The 19,642-nt window shown below is 36.0% G+C and overlaps 1 protein-coding gene across 1 annotated transcript in view; it reads left to right on the top strand.

Moving 5' to 3' along the window:
* Nucleotides 1–11,544, top strand: part of tlcd4b (TLC domain containing 4b) — a 15,267-nt gene extending 3,723 nt beyond the window's left edge. Inside the window, exons 2-7 of the mRNA XM_042721364.1 lie at nucleotides 14–166; nucleotides 1,275–1,364; nucleotides 7,017–7,075; nucleotides 7,192–7,308; nucleotides 9,010–9,067; nucleotides 9,164–11,544. Coding sequence (XP_042577298.1) covers nucleotides 21–166; nucleotides 1,275–1,364; nucleotides 7,017–7,075; nucleotides 7,192–7,308; nucleotides 9,010–9,067; nucleotides 9,164–9,494 — 801 coding nt within the window. The 5' untranslated portion in view covers nucleotides 14–20 and the 3' untranslated portion in view covers nucleotides 9,495–11,544. The remainder of the gene's footprint in view (nucleotides 1–13; nucleotides 167–1,274; nucleotides 1,365–7,016; nucleotides 7,076–7,191; nucleotides 7,309–9,009; nucleotides 9,068–9,163) is intronic.
* The last annotated feature ends 8,098 nt before the right edge of the window (nucleotides 11,545–19,642 follow it).

Genomic DNA, 19,642 nt, shown 5'->3' with positions numbered 1-19,642 from the left:
GTCTCTTGTGCAGGTGAGAGATGGATATGAGAGAGGTGTATGTTGTGGCCGGCAGCTTTGTGGGGTTCCAGCTGTTCTTCTCATGCGTCAGTCCAGTTCTGTCTTCCAACTTCACACAGGGTTATGGGAAACTTCCTCCAAACAAACTCAACGACTGGAACTCCAGGTATCAGCCTCATATCATCAGCACTGCTCTTATAGAAATGTGGGTAGAAATGCATGCATGGATGAATGGGTCAACAGTACAAATAGAAATAGACTGGCAGCTATATATGCATGGATTTGTATATGATGAGGTGTTGTATAATGAAGCAAGGACAATGAAGTCTCATTTTGAGGAATCATGGAAAATGAAGTCACATTTTGAGGAAATATGCATAAGAGCAATGGGTGCTGTGTGAAGCAAAATCAAAGAAAAAATTTGTAAAAAAACATGTATAGCCGTGTTGATAATGCTACTGGGTCCATGTGTGAAGCAAAGATCAATTAGGTATTGATTTTTGTTTATTAATTTTATTGTGTATGTTAGTATTTTTTTTTATTAAGAATAAAGTAATAGTATTAAATAGTATAATCAAATTTACGTTGTGGGATACTATCCTGCACACAAGGTCAAATTCAAAACTTTACACTGGTAAATCTTAGAGGTATATTTGTTAAACTATTAAGCTTTTGTTAAGGAGTAATGTTCTAATGCTTATATTTAAAACAGCCCGATAAATGAAATAAACAGTTTACCTTTAAGACCTTAGATTGGATTCTAGGCATTTAGACAACTGTAAAGGGATACTTCACCTAAAAAATTTAATTTTGTCATAATTTGCCCTCAGGTTGTAATAAACCTGTATGAGTTTCTTTCTTTTGTGGAACGTCAAAAAAGATGGAATGTTGGGAACCAAATAATCGACGGTAGCCATTGACTTCCATTAAGGAAAAAATACTATGGAAGCCAATGCCAACTCATTTTTTTTTTTTTTTTTTTTTTTTTTTTTTTTCAAAATTTCTCCTTTTGTGTTTTGTTTTGTGAAGAAACTCATACAGGTTTGAAACAAAATCAGGGTGAGTAAATGATGACAGAAATGTAATTTTTAGGTGAATTATCCCTTTAAGAATATTTTTTTAAAAGTTAAGAAGTATTGTTAATTCGGATCTAAGGATTTAGGTTTTTTTGTAGAAAATAATATTGCAAAGGACTTTAAAGAAACATAGAGATAATTTAGATAATTTCTGAGCACCAAACTTTGATGATTACCGAGCTGTTTTTATGTCCTCAGGCTGGTGTCCACTGTCCATGCGTTAATTGTGGGACTGTTCTGTCTCTATATCCTCTGGTACGATGATGCCATCAATGAGGACCCCGTCTGGTAAGATGCAGATAACTCAAAAACAGAGTGGATTTTCAACTCTGTGTACTACTTGGATCTCATTGTGATATTTCACATTTTTCACTGTTTACAACTAAACTCAAACAATGCAAACAATTTTTGAATCCATAAAAGCCCCAAAAGCAAGAATCAAACCTGTAATTAGTACCAGTCAATATGTAAGTGTCAATATCATGTCCAGTTGAGTAAAATCTCCTGAAGTTTTAATTGAAACTTTTGCTCTGTCATCAGTAATGTGTCCTCTGTAGTCACCAGTGCACACAACTGCCGTCTCATTTGTCTTCTTTATTTTTCTTTTCTTCTTTCCCTCTCTTTAATCTTTCCTTTCTGCCTGCTGCCTGTTTGGTCTGCATCTTTGCATCCTGAAGGGGAAGAATGGTAATTTGTCTTTAGTGGTTGTCACCTCCTCTGTCCTCTATAGCTCTGCTCCGAAACCTAGTGAGCTGCCTACCAAAACAGCATTTTATGGCCTAATAACAATAATAATAATACTTTTACAAATACTTTTGTATAGAATGTTTTTTTGATTCATGGTTCTGATTCATATTTAAGTTTTTTTTAAAAAAGCTTTTTCTGTAGAGATTTCATGAAATTCTTTAGTAAAGAGCCTTGAATCATGCCAAACATCTTTGATTTGAAGTAAAAAAGTAAACAGAGAAGAAAAAACAGTTACTTAGATTTTTTATAAAGGAATGGACAACGAAACGTTTTTCTCCCCCTCTGTCCATTTAAGATGTAGATGAGTTTGTTTCTTGTGGATTTGGAATTTAGCATTTCTTGATTTGCTGTGAATTGAATGGGTGCCGTCAGAGTCCAAACCACTGATAAAAACATCACAAGTAATCCACACCACTGATGAATTGAAAGTGAAAAGTGAAGTGAAAAGCTGTGCTTTTTTAACAAACAAATCCATCATTAAGACATTTTTACTTCTTACTGTTGCTTCCGGCTAAAATATGAGTTCAAAATCCATAATATGGCTTTCTCCAGTGAAAATATTAACACACATAAATAGCTGGATAGTATAGGAAGACCATCTCGATTACGTCTGAGTAGTTTTGTTTTGTATGGTTTATGAATAATATTTGGATTATGTATGAGTGTCTTTTTGTTTTGATTGATTTTTTTTTTAAATTCTTGAATTCTCTTTTTGTTTTGTCACATCTGCTCTCATTTTATTTCTTTTCCCCTTTCTCCTCACCTCTGTGAGTGACTTGATTAGTGAGGGAACCGTATTTCTGTCTGTTGTCAGTGTCTCTTTTCCTCTCTCCCTTCTCGCTCTGTCAGATCAGAGAGTTTTTAATCTTGCCAACAAGGCGCCTTTTCAACAGGAAACAACAGATTCCCAGACCCCCTCCTCTGTCGTATCATGTGACAGCCCTCCAGGCCTCCTCTCTCCTCTGATCAGCCCCTCTCTCACTGTCCCATAGGCCATCTCGGCCAGTAACACTCCCCCAAAAAACACAAGAAAAAAGGGGGTCATTCTACGATACAGATGCCTTTTTTTTTTTTTTTTTGCTAGGTTTGATTGTAGATAATGTCACCTCTCTGGTCTGGTTTTGTTTCACGTCCAGTTTGACTCTTCAGTGGGTGTTGTGGGATCATGAGACCGTTTAGAAGGAAAGGTTTCTCTCTTCAGTTTGCTGTTCTTGTTGTGGCCCGTCTGAGCAGTCGTGGCATGGGTTGTAAATATCCAGTTTCCGCTGTAGGTAAATTCCATTGTGCATCTCAAGCTACACTGATCAATATTAATATAAGTCAGTCCATAACTAATGCATTTCAGGGCTGATGGTAACGGAGTTGGCAGTTTTACAGTTTAGCCATTATGCTCAAGGCCTGGTAATAGTTTACCGAAATATAAACTACAAATAAAACCATCAAAAAATTTTCTGTTACTTCAAATAAAATAAATGTAAAGTGAACTTAATGTAAGGAAATGTAAACTAATTTCAAGTATGAAGTATTAAAATTACAAATGAAAATTAAATGAAAGTTATTAATAAATTAAAAGCTAAATAGATATACATTTAAAAAATACGTAAGTATGTATTGAGTATTTGATATGTTAATTTAAGATAAGGTAAAATCATAAATAAAATAATAAAATAAAAAACTAATTCAAAATATTGATATAAACTACAATTATATTTAAATGATATGAAAATAACACTGGCTCAAGGGTATGATGCTTCAAGGTGAATTTTAGAAAATAACTTCAGTGCAAATTTTTCTTCAGAAAACTTGTTTTCAAGTGTCATCAGTTGTTTACTGATAAAAAAAAAAAATGATGGTAAGAGATTTCCTTCTGGCAAACTTACGGAAATATCAGATGAAGTGATAAAGATATTTTCATGTCCTTGCAGAGTTCATTTGCTGAAAGGAGGATGATGTCAGCTGCTGTTTTTGAAGTATGAAATAATACATTATTTTAATAAGGGGCAGTTATGATGGTAACTGGGTTGATGCATAACCTGCGGGCACAACAACATGCCTTTTAGTCGACATCATGTCAAATGTGAGATTTGGCTCTTCATTTGAACCAGGAAATATATTTATAGAGGATTTTGAAAAATTCAAAACAAAGAAAAAAGTATGATGTAGAATGAGAAAGAAATATTAAGGAGTCTTCACTTCTTTACTTAAATGATTGTATGCTTTTTTTTGTCTGTCCTCACTTCTGTGTTTCCAACTATATTAGCCATATTCACATTTTAAAGCCACTTGTAGAATGACTCAACACATTCTTGATATTGCTATGTTTGCTAAATTCTCAATCAAAATGATTACCCTTATGCCGATTTACTCAGTTTTTTAAAACAAGTTTGATCCAGTCTCGCCTGAAGAGTACCACTCCACAGAGCCTTTCAAACTTTCCAGCCGATCTCTTTGTGTTTCACAGTAATACACTGTCACCCATCCTTACACAATAATGGCTTTCATTAGACTGGTCTGTGCTGCAAGTCTGGCCTGTCGGGGCAGTTGTCTGAATCTGTTCTCTAAAGCTGACCTGCTTGTCCACATAGTGAACTGAATGAGGTCAAAGGTGATGAAACATGCTTATGTGTGTCCATTTGAAGGCTAATACTGTTTGTTCCTATAAACTGTGGCCTAAATATTTTTTTCCTAAACCAATGAGTTATCTGTATTCAGGTAAAAATAAAATGACCTGATAAGGTTAATGTCAGAATGACATGTTCCACGATCAAACCATAATGAAAGTCCATGAAAGAAATAGATTAGATAGCGCACATTTAAATTATTTTTGGAGGGAATTTTAATTATAATTTTTAAAGTAATGCCAAAAGTTATGTATTTAAGGCTACAGCAGCGTTATTTTAGCATCATTGATATAATATTATTATTTTTGTTGGTATTTTGAATTAGATTGAATTTTTATATTTTATGTTTTAGTTTTAGTTATTATATTATTTTATTTTTAGTTATATTTTAGTTCAAGTTTTAGTCATTTTATTAGTTTTTTTAAATGTCTTTATAGTTTTTATTACATTTTTATTTATTAATTTTAGTTCGTTTAATTTTAGATATTTAAGTACTTCAAAAAATGAAAAAATGTTGCCTTAGCCACTGAAATAAAATAACTTTTATAATTTTTTAAGTCAGTTTTTTCTAAGTTATGTTTTTTTATGGGTTAAGTTTTAATTAATTATAATCCTAAGATACAGTACTTTTTGATTAATTAATTATTGTGTTTCATTTTATTGGTGTTGGTCGATGTCTAATGGCCCATTAATAATTCAGAGAATTGTCAATGAATATTCTATAAAATAAATGCTTTGACACAGACCACTGGTGAAGGTTAAAAATTGTTTTTTTATTTAATTTTGTTTTGTCATAATTGTTTGTGTAATAAGAAGAGAATTAAATTAATTTAATTTAGTATAGTCTTGGTACATCATCCACCGTATGACTCAATATAGTTGATATAAAATCTAGTAATCATTCATAAACAAATGAGCAAATTCACATGCAGTTCCATGCAAAGCACCAGAGCTATTTTTAAATATGAGAAAATTTCTGTCAAAAGATGGAAAAATTTGGTCTGTAACAATAAAGCCTTCCTTTTTTTCATATATTTAGTAAGAAAGATTATAAATACCACTTGCACACATAAGTTTTAATATTCCAGGTGTGAAATGGTGCATTAGTGCTGGATGGGCAGTGAGAGTTGAGTGTTTGTCAGAGGGGTCAGAGGTCAGTGAACAAGGTTGCACAGTGGAGTGGAGTTGAGGTTAGGTTAGCTTAGTTTGTTGGTGTGGGAGATGGCGCTAGCACACACATACTTTGTTTGTTGATGGATTCTTTCTACTGTGTGTGTATCAGTTCCCTGATCGCTTTACAGGGTCACAGAGAGACACAGATCTCAGGGACACACGTACTGTAACGCTGGCTTGAGATATTCATCTTCCATATGGCGAGTGCACTGGTTTGTTTAGTCATTTCATCTCTTCTGTAACTCTCAAGTCGACTGCACTTGAATGTATTTTCATGAAAACAAACAGCTGAAACCAGCGTATGTTGTGGTGCTTGATGCTTGTCCATGTGAAAGTTTACATCTCGCAATTCTGAGTTTATATTTCACAATTTGCAATTGTGAGGGAGATTTCAGAATTGTGAGAGAAGAATTTTGATTGACATTTTTTTATTTATTTTTTTTTGTTTAATTTTTATGTTTGTCATGATAGGGTGTTAATGTAAGAGTTTGGTTTTAAAAGTTTGGTTTAACTAGTAGATATTTTTGATATTGTACAGTAAAATATACTTAAAGTATTAATAATAAAAATAATTTAAGGAATATCACACAATATCACAATTTTTCATGTATTTTTTTTTTTCATTTAAACAGTAAACTTCTGTTTTGCTGAAACTAAAAGAAATTTAATTTGATTATATTTTATAAAGATTAATTAAATTGTTAAAGTTTTATGAATTCATTTATTACCATTTTTTGATTATAAATGTACTGTACATTAAATCATAAAACACAGAATCCAGAAAAAAGAATCATTTTTGGTTATTAAAATTTAATAAACCATTACAAATAAAAAAATAAAAAAAATAGATAACATATTGGAAAAAAATCAAATGGATTTCAGTATTTTTCAAATGCATGAAACTGATCTGATATCAGACGTTTCAAAAGATCACGAAATACTCTCAGCAAGCACTAACAGTCTGATGGCAATTATATAATAAACATTTTTATAGTATATTTGCAATTAACTAGATATGTAGCTATTTGCTTATAACATACGATTACATGCAAACGTTGTAGATTACACTCAGTCCAGATATCGCTGCATGTTCAGCCAGGTGAATTGAATGCAATATTATTTGACTGGAATATGAGGATGGTGTAATGTCAGTTGTAGAGCTGTCAGTGATGATAGAGTAATAAATGGCTTGAGTCAGAAGCAGCACCACTCCCTCATGCTTTGGGTTTCCATCTGCAGGTTAACTGGGTGGTGACGCTTTCACAGATCACACCCTTCAGAAACAAACAAACAGTGTTAATCTTGTTAAGTCCAAACATTTCTATTGCTGACTGACTGCATTTCTTATACTGTTGTGTTTGCCTTTTGTTGAGCTGTATCCTTTTTTGTTTTTCCTCAGGGGTGATCCTAACATGGTAAAGCTGAATGTGGCCATCACCTGTGGATACCTGTTCTATGGTATGAATCACTGTTTTGTTATGGAAGTTGGAGCACAGATTACACATAGATCTTTTCAGGTTTGTCTGCATTTTTTACTCTCTTGTTATCTCTTCCGTCATCTCTTCTTCTCTCAGACCTGGTGCTTCTGGCTTGTAACTGGAGTACAATGGGTGACGTCTTTTTTGTCTGTCACCACTTGGCGGCGCTATACGCTTATGGATTTGTGCTGGTAAGTACCTGGAAACGCAGAGGCCCTTGAAATTGTGAATATTTATTATAAATAACGATAAAATAAAAACAAAAATTTGATGAAAAGCATCAAATAACAGTGAGAATGGAAGGTTCTTAGAAAGTGTTATGAGTGAGAATGTAGGGTTGTTTGAAAGTGTCGTGAGTGTCCAAAGTGTCATTTTCAACTATTCTTTTTTTTATTTAAATTTAGAATTTTGTAATTTTGAATATTGGCTTTGAATATCACAAATTTCCTATTTTCTTGGGCTTTTATCATTTATTTATTTATTTGGTAAGAGTTCATTACCGTATTATTTCAGAATCATAAAAATATCAGTTTTTGTATTTATAGTTTTAGTAATTTTCTTATGTTTTTGTCATTTTTAGGTGTTAATATATTATTATATATCTCTATATAGTTTTTATTATTTTTTTTTTATTTTTTTTTTTTTAGTTGTATTTTTTTTTTTTTTTTTTTTTTTGTCATGTTATGTCATGTTATGAAGTTTGTGTTTATATAATATGTAGGATATATTATATATATATATATATATATATATATATATATAGAAGTTTGTGTTTATATAATATGTAGGATATATATATATAATATTACATATGTGTATTTATAATTATGGTTGAGTTTAACTGATTTTAAAATTAGAAATAAAGTTAATGATACTTATATTAATGTTAACCGATTTGACAGTCAACATCAAGTTCAACTAAATTAAAATGAGAAATAACAATAATGATTAGTGACATAAGCTTCCAGTACACAGAGACAACAACAACAAAAAAATAAAAACAAATTGCAAATAAATAAATTGTATAACAGTTGTGCTATAGATGATAATGGAATAGAATTGAGTAAGATGCAGAGATGTACTTGGATGGAGGGGTAACAAAAATAAATTAAGAATATTGCAACATTTTTGCATAAGTGGTGAACATTTAACTGTTCATGAGGTAGATTGCCTGGGGGAAGAAATTGTTCTTGTGCCTGACTGTCCTGGTATTTTCGGCTTGAAGCGCCGGCCAGATGGCAAAAGTTCAAAAAAAGGGGGGTAACTTGGATGTGAGGGATCCAGAGTGATTTTCTGAGCCCTTTTTCCTCACTCTAGAGGCCACGACTTCTTGAAGGGTGGGCAGGGGAGCACCAATAATCCTTTCAGCAGTCCGAACCGGGTCTCTGTAGTCTTCTGATGTCTGATTTTGTAGCTGAAACCAAACAGACAGTATTAAGTGCACATACAAGCCTCAATGACAGCTGAGTAGAACTGTTTCAGCAGCTCCTGTGGCAGGTTAAACTTCCTCAGCTGGCGAAGGAAGTACAACCTTTGTTGGGCCTTTTTAACAATGGAGTCAATGTGATTGATATTAATAGTAAAATATTAAAAAAGTTAAATTTTATTTTAATTTAATTGAGATATGACTTTATTGATTCTTTTTTTTTTTTGTTTTTTTTTTTATTTTTTATGGTTGGTGAAATATAAAATTGTTCTATATTATTCTAAAATACTTGAAATAAGACTTTCTTCTTCTTTTTTCTTTTTCTTTTTTCATTACTATTTCAGGATGGTGAAATATAAAATAAATTACAGTGCAGAAAATGAATTTAGGAAATGTTCCTCATATGAGAGGTATTCAATCAGTTGTCTATATGATCTTCATTTGTAATGTTGTTTTTTTTTTTTTTTTGTTGTTTTTTTTTTGTTTCCTTTTTTTTCCAGACACGCGACTGATTTCAGAATTGTCAACGCCATTTGTGAATCAAAGGTGAGATTCGTTTACTCCTTTGAAGAGATTTGGTTTAGATCCATCACCCTTCCAAATGCTAAACGTCTCGTTTGACCTCTGTTTCTCTCTCCGCAGGTGGTTTTTCGAAGCGTTAGCTTACCCTCGTACTCACCAGCTGGTTGTCGCCAACGGCGTCGCAATGGCGGTCGTGTTCTTCCTCGTGCGGATCGCCGTGATGCCGCCCTACTGGGCAAAAGTGTTTGGCACCTTCGGTACGCCAGCGTTCGAAAGGCTGGGTCTGGCAGCTCAGGTGGCCTGGATCGTATCCTGCATTTGTTTGGATATCCTCAACACAATCTGGATGTACAAAATCACCCGCGGCTGCTACAAGGTCATTACCGGCAAGCTAAGAGGAGGCAAAGTGGACTCCAAAAAGACCAATAACATGAACAACCACACAGACTGAGAATCATCCGCAACTACGACCGATTAGATTAGACGTATTCTCTTCCCAGAATATAGCACACATAGCGCTCTGGATGGACGTGCTCTCGAAACAGAGGTTTGGAGGAGAGCATATCATCATCCCAGTGTGGTTTTAACCTCTACTTCATGTACAGACACTCTGACTTCACCTGCACTGTTGAAAGTCAAGCAGATAAACTAACCTGTTACGCCTCAATCACAACCAAAGTGCCTCCAAGCACAAGGAGAAGCAAAAGAACATGAGCTTATGACCACAAAAAGCAAAGCCTTAGCCAGTCAGTACCCATCCATGTCTTTCTCGAGACCAACCATGAGTCGTGTTTCCTGTGATATTCACACTGATGTGCCTCAAAGGTCTCCAGCATCCACAACTTGTTGACCATTTGGGTTGGATGTGCTCATTTAATTTTACACCGTTGCCAGTCTGATCGGTAGCAAACCTCAGATCTACCTCTCTCACCGTGTCAAGCACAAGTGCAGTACCTGCTCATCTCAAGACGAACACCGCATGGACTCCAGGAACATGAGGAGCATCTTGAAAAGACAGTCCATGAGAATCAAACGCTTTGCTCTTATAGTTCAGAATTGCAGAACTCATCTTATGTTGCACGTTGGTCACTCTTTTGCATTTTCCATGTGAAAATGGAGTGGAAGGCCTTGAAGAGTTTCACTTAGAAAATACCTGTGTGCATACTTCATTTCTGACCATGTGAGGTCACGTTTGCATTAGATTCGAGGAAACTGCAGTGCTTTATTCGTTTCTCAGGTTCTTGCCTTTTCTAGAGCCCTCCATTTTCTCCGACATGCTCAAGTTTCCACACCAAGCAGGTTCGAAGCTCAAGGCTTGATGGGAACTGGTGCAAATTCACATCTTAGTCCTGTTTTTTTCTGGTTCTGTTGTTTTCTTCCTGCCAAATTCATAGTTGTTTGTTGTTGTTGTTGTTGTTGTTTCAGCTTGTTGGTCACCAGAGCTTCCAGCCTGATGTTTAGGCTTTTGTCAATGATGCATGAATGCTGCTGTCTCTTGAATGTGAGTTCATGTGAGCTGGGCATGTCAACCCATGTTGCGTTGCTCAGTGGCATTACGATGCAGTATATATGTGCGTAAAATCATATGCTGTACTTATTCCTGCCAAGTATTTAACAAGAGTAAATCCCTCTGTATTCAGAGCTAGCATTTCTCTTCAGGTACACTTTCAAAATGAATGTTATTTTGAATGAGAATGGGAGAGGATTGTGGGAAATGTAGTATTTTGCCTTGTATCCGTAAATCGAAATAACCAAATCATCCTCCAGGCCTTGAATATGTGAAGCTGTGACAATAGAAATATATTCGGGAGACGTTTTGGAGAAGAAAATGGCCGTTTGGTCATGTAATTATATGTACTTATAACATCTGAAATGAGCTGTAATCTTCATGTTTATGGAAGCGCAAAGGAGTTTAGGCTTTATGGTATGACATCAGCACAACCACTGCACAATCGAAATGCCTTAGTTGCATTGATATTGTAATAATTTTAATTTTAAAAGGGCTGGTCGAAAATTAATAGGAAGTTCATCTACTGGACAAATTGATTGGCGATACTCAAAATAATATATTTAGTAAAAATACATTTAGATTAATAATACATAGGATTTGCCTGGTGTTCAATGGAATCATGTATTTGGTGACCAGCCCCAATGCCAGTATTGAAACTCTGTATGTGTATAATTTCAGTCTAGAAATAGAAGTCGCTTTTAAGAATTGATTATAAGAATACTAAAATTAGCACAGAACTGTTGGATGATTTTCCAGTTATACCTTTTACCTTTTCTTTTTTTTCTCTCTTTCTTTTAACACATTACTGTTGTGGATCTAATCATCTCTGGAAATTTTAATGTGAAAATCGACATCCAACAGAGGCCCCTTAGAGCCCCTGTCTATACACTTTGAAACCGATGGATGACATGTATGGCCACTAATAATAATGTCCAAGTAGCAGTCAAAACTTGAGAAATGACAGATTAATAAATTTGAGATGATAAAAACAGTCCTGAATTGTTTTCATTTAATTTGTTTGCTTTTTTTGCATTTAATGTACTCTTAATTTTCAATTTACACTACTGTTTAAGGGGGGTTTTAATACTTTTTACAAAAAATCTACAAAAATATGAAGCAGCACAACTGTTTCAACATTGATAATAATAATAAATGTTTCTTGAGCAGCAAATCATCATATTAGAATGATTTCTGAAGGATCGTGTGAGACTGAAGACTAGAGTAATGGTGCTGAATGCAAACCTTAGAATAATCATGTACTTACAAATTTACTTCTTCAGGTTTAAAGTGTTTTTATGATGGATGGATGGATTAGTAAGCAAACAATTTTAATAAAAAATGCAAGTCTCTTTTTACACATTTATTTAAATAGTAGACTGGTTTCATGAATGAAATTCTTTCAGTTTACTGGGTCAAATTATTCATCCTCATGCTTTCGCTTTACACATTTTACAGACTTTTTGAAACATTTTATCATGACATGTTTTGATGTGTTCATAAATCCACTGGAATTTTGTTTAATGTCTGTTTAAGTAGATATTTGACTTTTGAAGTCAATATTTTAAACATTTAGATTGCTGTTTGTACATTCAGAGCACTTTTCTGTTGGCAGAACCATTGGCAAATGGCAGTTGTTTGCCAATTCTTCATGCATACTGAAGATTTATCTTGATTCAGTGGCAACTGAACATCCTCATGTTTAAGAAGTATTGTAAAGTGAATATCTATCTATCTATCTTCAGTTCTACCTGTTGAAAATGACATCAGGTAGTTCTGCTTTAGCTCAGAGTTTACGTAATAAGACAGGACAGAAGAAAGTGGAGGTAAAGAAAGCCAAAGAGGCTGACAGAGAATATTAAAGATCTTTGAGCCTGTAGTCTGGCTCTGATTGAATCCAGCTCTACTGCATGTACTCATGGTCAATGGGTTGGGTCAGAGCGACTGTGTGTGTGTGGATAACTTTTACCAAACATGGTCACACAGTGCATCTGAGGCTTACTGAAATCTCCCCTGGTACCCTCACACACACACACACACACACACACTACAAATCATACATCTGCAGTAATGCCGTCTGTGACATTTTGTATGCCTCACACCGAGCTCAAGCATGTATTTTCTCTTTGCTATTACCTGCGAGAGATGGTTTTCATTACTTGTTTTCAGAGCATGTACAGTATACATTTACTGTATATGCAAAGAAAACTAAAATACTTCAAATTTCAAATGTCTGTTCTGATATTAAATCCAATGTACGGCACAGATTATGTTCATACGCCACTTATAACGCAAAGTGAACTGCGCTCAGATATTCATCTTGAAGTTGCTCCCAAAAGTAGATTTGCATTCCAGACGCTCTATGATCTTTATATAGTTACATTTACGAGGCAATAAAGTTGTTTGAGGGTCTTATTGTCTTTTCTAATCAGTGTTGTACAGAACATCGAGCAGATTTACGATGGCATTTGCTTGTTTACAATAGTTGTCGGTACATTTTGGTTGGTGGGTTCAGGATACGGATGACTACTGTGTTCAGAAAACCTGCCCGTGGCTGTTAGATCTCCTACCGAATTCCTCTAAGCTTTGTAGGTTGAATGAGCCATCGACCATAAATAGGCAGACAGACCTATCCTAGAAAGGAGCGAGGGAAGCAGGGAGGGCAGGGAAATTTCTGGAACCGGCGCTTTCAGAAGCTGCTGTAACTTTACTGCTTTTTTCACAGTTTCTCCATACTTCTTGACTTTCCTCTGACTCATGTGAGTCCATAAACAAACACATATACAACCATCTCTGCATCTGATGCTGATGAGTGCCAAATGCTCATTCACATAAAACTGCAGCTGTTTGTCTTTTTACAATCAATATTGTCAGCTTTTCCCTTTCCTTCTGAAGCAACTGTTTTTTCCCCCTTGGGTTAGAGTTTTTTCAAATTTTTAAGCAAAGATCACAGTTTCAGTAAGTCCAAGATATCAACTAAATGTGGAGTTCATTGTAAAAAGATGTAGAAAATACCCAGAACGTCTGGCCAACACTATAGCAACTACCAAGCAACCATTTAGAACATCTTAGCAAATTCCTAGCAACACCTTAGCAACCACCACTTTCGCAAAACCACTAGCAACTGCCTAACAACACCTTAGTAACCACCAGAATACTTTAGAAACCCTCTAGCAATGCCTTAGTAACCACCAGAACACCTTCACAAACCTCTATCAACTGCTTAGAAACAGCTTAGTAACCACCAGAACACTTTAGAAACTACTCAAAAATTGCATTTTATCTCCAAAACTACGTTAGCAACTGCCTAGCAATGCCTTAGTAACAACCAGAACACTTCAGAATCCCTCTAGCAACTGTCTAGCAACACCTTAGTAATCACCAGCTTTGCAAAACTCTAGAAACTGACTAGCAACATCTTATTAACCACCAGAACACTTTAGAAACCGTCTAGCAAGTGCCTAACAACACCTTAGGAACCACAAAAACACTTTAGAAACCTTCCAGCAACTGCCTAGAAACGCCTTAGTAACCACCAGAACACTTTAGAAACCTTCCAGCAACTGCCTAGAAATGTCTTAATAACAACCAAAACACTTCAGAATCCCTCTAGCAACTGCTTAGCAACACCTTAGTAACCACCAGAACATTTTAGAAACACTCTAGCAACTGCCTAGCAACACCTTAGTAACCACCAGCTTCGCAAAACTCTAGCAACTGCCTAGCAACACCTTAGTAATCACCAGAACACTTTAGAAACCCCCTAGCAATTGCCTAACAACAACTAACCACCAGAACACTTTAGAAACCTTCCAGCAACTCCTAAGAAACGCCTTAGTAACCACTAGAACACTTTAGAAACCCTCTATCAATTGCCTAACAACACCTTAGTAACCACCAGAACACTTTAGAAACCTTCCAGCAACTGCCTAGAAACGCCTTAGTAACCACCAGAACACTTCAGAATTCCTCTTGCAACTGCCTAGCAACACCTTAGCAACCACCAGAACACTTTAGAAACCCAATAGGAACTGCCTAGCAACATCTTAGTAACCACCAGAACACTTTAGAAACCCTCTAGCAATTGCCTAACAACAACTAAGTAACCACCAGAACACTTTAGAAACCCTCTAGCAACTGCATAGCAATGCCTTAGTAACAACCAAAACACTTCAGAATTCCTCTAGCAACTGCCTAGCAACACCTTACCAACCACCAGAACACTTCAGAATCCCTCTATCAACTGTCTAGCAACACCTTAGTAATCACCAGCTTTGCAAAACTCTAGAAACTGACTAGCAACATCTTATTAACCACCAGAAACACTTTAGAAACCGTCTAGCAAGTGCCTAACAACACCTTAGGAACCACAAAAACACTTTAGAAACCTTCCAGCAACTGCCTAGAAACGCCTTAGTAACCACCAGAACACTTTAGAAACCTTCCAGCAACTGCCTAGAAATGTCTTAATAACAACCAAAACACTTCAGAATCCCTCTAGCAACTGCTTAGCAACACCTTAGTAACCACCAGAACATTTTAGAAACACTCTAGCAACTGCCTAGCAACACCTTAGTAACCACCAGCTTCGCAAAACTCTAGCTACTGCCTAGCAACACCTTAGTAATCACCAGAACACTTTAGAAACCCAATAGGAACTGCCTAGCAACATCTTAGTAATCACCAGAACACTTTAGAAACCCCCTAGCAATTGCCTAACAACAACTAACCACCAGAACACTTTAGAAACCTTCCAGCAACTCCTAAGAAACGCCTTAGTAACCACTAGAACACTTTAGAAACCCTCTATCAATTGCCTAACAACACCTTAGCAACCACCAGAACACTTTAGAAACCCTCTATCAATTGCCTAACAACAACTAAGTAACCACCAGAACACTTTAGAAACCTTCCAGCAACTGCCTAGAAATGCCTTAGTAACCACCAGAACACTTCAGAATTCCTCTTGCAACTGCCTAGCAACACCTTAGCAACCACCAGAACACTTTAGAAACCCAATAGGAACTGCCTAACAACAACTAAGTAACCACCAGAACACTTTAGAAACCCTCTAGCAACTGCATAGCAATGCCTTAGTAACAACCAAAACACTTCAGAATTCCTCTAGCAACTGCCTAGCAACACCTTAGCAACCACCAGAACACTTTAGAAACCCTATAGGAACTGCCTAGCAACACCTTAGTAACCACCAGCTTTGCAAAACTCTAGAAACTGACTAGCAACATCTTAGTAACCACCAGAACATTTTAGAAACTGTCTAGCAAGTGCTTAACAACACCTTAGTAACCACCAGCTTCGCAAAACTCTAGCAACTGCCTAGCAACAACTAAGTAACCACCAGAACACTTTAGAAACCTTCCAGCAACTGCCTAGAAACGCCTTAGTAACCACCAGAACACTTTAGAAACCTTCCAGCAACTGCCTAGAAATGCCTTAGTAACCACCAGAACACTTTAGAAACCCTCTATCAATTGCCTAACAACAACTAAGTAACCACCAGAACACTTTAGAAACCTTCCAGCAACTGCTAAGAAACACCTTAGTAACCACCAGAACACTTTAGAAACCCTCTATCAATTGCCTAACAACACCTTAGCAACCACCAGAACACTTTAGAAACCTTCCAGCAACTGCCTAGAAACGCCTTAGTAACCACCAGAACACTTTAGAAACCCTCTAGCAACTGCATAGCAATGCCTTAGTAACCACCAGAACACTTCAGAATTCCTCTAGCAACTGCCTAGCAACACCTTAGCAACCACCAGAACACTTTAGAAACCCTATAGGAACTGCCTAGCAACGCCTTAGTAACCACCAGCTTTGCAAAACTCTAGAAACTGACTAGCAACATCTTAGTAACCACCAGAACATTTTAGAAACTGTCTAGCAAGTGCTTAACAACACCTTAGTAACCACCAGTTTCGCAAAACTCTAGCAACTGCCTAGCAACAACTTAGCAACCATCAGCTTTGCAAACCTCAAGCAACTGCCCAGCTACAACTTATTAACACCAGTTCTGCAAACTTCTAGCAACTGCCAAGCAACATCTAAGTAACCACCAGAACACCTTCGCAAACCTATAGCAACTCCAAAGCAACTACTCAGTTAGCAACTGGCTAGAAATGCCTTAGAAACCACATGAACACTTAAGCAACCATTTGGAACATCTTGGTAACTACCTAGCAATCAGGGTTGCCATGTATTTGTAAGATAACCAGTCCAATTGCTACTCAAAACTCCAAGACAAAGACTGAAGAAAAACAACCCACAGCAATAATGTAAAAGTATCCCAATTTCGTAGGAAACCTGATTACTTAGCAAAACATCTAGCAATGCTTCAGTAAGCACCAGAACATCTTAGCAACTCTCTAGCAACTGCCTTCTGACACTGTAGTAACTACCAGAATACCTTAGCAACCCTTTTTTATTTGTATTTTTTTATTTTTATTTGCTTATCTTTGCTAAATTTGTTTGACAGAGCAGTGACCAATTCACACCTCACACTGACATCCTCATTGGGTAAGTTATTATGGATGAAGGGTGACAAAAACAACCCATTAACACAGAACAGATATCCAGAGCATCTAAAAGGGATATGACACCAGCATTACAAAATCATGTATTCAGATATATAGCTATGGAAGTGTTTTGGACTCATCTATCGTGTGCTTGGTGAAATCCAGCTGAATGTGAAGTCTTCTCATGAGGTTGTGAATGTCAGAGCTGCGCAGCATAAGCACCTCTTCGTCTTGACCCTCATAGCAGGGTGATAGTCTGCTTCAGTCATGACCAAATAAAGCGTCCGAATTCCTCCCCTGCTCTTTTTCAACCCCTAGAATGTTTACAAGACTGTTGGATCAGGCTGCGCTCCGACTGACTCCCTGACTGGGACTCAGCTACTGTGTGTGAGCATCACAGAGCCGCTTTTAGAGGTGTGTTACGCTCTTAAAACCCTGATGATTGACAGAGAGACAAATGACATCATCCATCCATTCTCCAGACTGTCCCTTTGTTGAAACATAGTTTTGGGGATAAACTGATGTGGAAAAAATTATTTTAATATGTTTCAATAATGGCATAAATCAAACATAATCAGATCATCAATAAACACAACCGTGTCAGGCATGGAAATTGACAAAAATATTTTCTTTCTGCTTATAAATTTTGTATTTAGTAAAATTTGTATTTTTCTATTACCTCTATTTCTATTAACATTTTTATTGTTATGGATGGATGAATGGATTTTTACCATGGATGGATGGATGGATTTTATTATAAATAGATAGATGGGATGGGTGGATTTTATTATGGATGGATGGATGGATGGATGATGGATGGATGGATGGACAGATGTTCTTATAGATTTCTGTATTTTTTGTGTCTAATAAAATAATGTCTATTTCTTATGGGAATGATTTTAGTTATCATGACTAAATCATCATGACATATGGATGGATGGATGATGGATGATGGATATTTTAATCAGTTTAATTCATCTTCACACTGATCTTTCTTTTCAGCAATTTCACTTATCTTATTTATCTTTATCTTATCTTAATTAGCCATATTTCTTAACGTTTGCAGGAGTTTGTGAGTCTGCGGTCAGAAAAGCTGTGGATTACAGTGCTGAATAAAGAGCACCTGTGTAAATGTTAGCACAATCATTCAGACCCTGTCCCTTCATATCAGTACTTTCATAACCACTGCTTTATGTGACGTTTTTACTGCTGTTTGTTATGAAACATTCTAGTTTCGAGGCTGTGCTTCTGTCGTTTTGTATGAGAGTTTCTGTCAAATATTCCCTCTCATGGATGCACTATAATAAAAGAGTACATCCAAAGCAACCTATTATTGAAACACCATCAAACATAACTGTGAATGAGTGTGTGTGATCAAACAACATTAAAACAGATTATATTGAGTGTCAAAAATCACTTATGTAATTGGAATCATGACATCACTCTGTCTAAGTTTCATTCCTATGTGCGATCTTATGATGACATCATAATCCTGCTGAAGGATCAGGAGGTTTTAGCAGCGGATGTCTCTGACTGGACGACACAATCCTGGCCCCACATTCCTACGGCTTGTCATCTGTATCAGAATAACACAGTGGAATGAAAAGGAAAATCAGCTCATCTGCATCAAGGCATAACACACAGACACTAAAAAATTGCTGCGTTTTCCTGTTCTTTCAACTCTCCCTAATTCTTCACCATCTTTTTCTTTTCAATTTTAATTTTATTGTTAATATTACTTTTATCTAATTTATCTTTTTTTTCCCTCTTCTTTCTTCCCTACTCTTCGTTACATGGCCAGATCCATTTCTATGGTGCTGTCTTTCTGTATCTTGTGCTGCTATGTGCTGTCCTATGTAAAATAAAAAATAATAATAATAAAAAAAAAAATTCTACATTTGTTAGCTCTAAAATGACCTTGATTTAAAGAGAGAGAGAGAGAGAGAGAGAGAGAGAGAGAGAGAGAGAAAGAGAGAGATCACAAGTCTATCTATCTATCTATCTATCTATCTATCTATCTATCTATCTATCTATCTATCTATCTATCTATCTATCTATCTATCTATCTATCTACATATTTTTTAAATGGCAGTCCCATGTGAACAGTTTTGCCATCACAATGATAAATCTCTATTTCAAACACAATGAACACTTTGAAATGTGATGGAATTATGCATTACTTTCTGGGATGGACGGATGGATGCATAGATGAATAAATGAATAAATAACAGGAATGAAAGAATAATTAGTTAATGGTAATATAAATCATTTTCACGGTTTGTTTTTAAGTGTATTTTTGTACTATTGACATATTTGGACTTGATGTCCACTGTGAAATCTAAAACAAAACCAGCTGAGATTCCCTGAACTAGACAAATCAGAGGCATCCCTAGTTCACTTCAAAGTGGAAAAAGTGACATGGGACGCGTTTAATGCCATGAAGGTGACATCATTGCAACGGAGCGGCGTGACGTCGCAATTGGACGTCGGTCCCGGCCAATCAGCGCTCGCTCCGCGCACGCACAGATGGGAAGAGTTTAAAAAAGATTGTGG

The sequence above is a fragment of the Cyprinus carpio genome, chromosome B3, assembly GCF_018340385.1.
Source record: "Cyprinus carpio isolate SPL01 chromosome B3, ASM1834038v1, whole genome shotgun sequence".
NCBI lineage: Eukaryota > Metazoa > Chordata > Actinopteri > Cypriniformes > Cyprinidae > Cyprinus > Cyprinus carpio.
The sequence above is the reverse complement of the archived record's forward strand: the minus strand, read 5'-3'. Positions and strand labels throughout refer to the sequence as shown.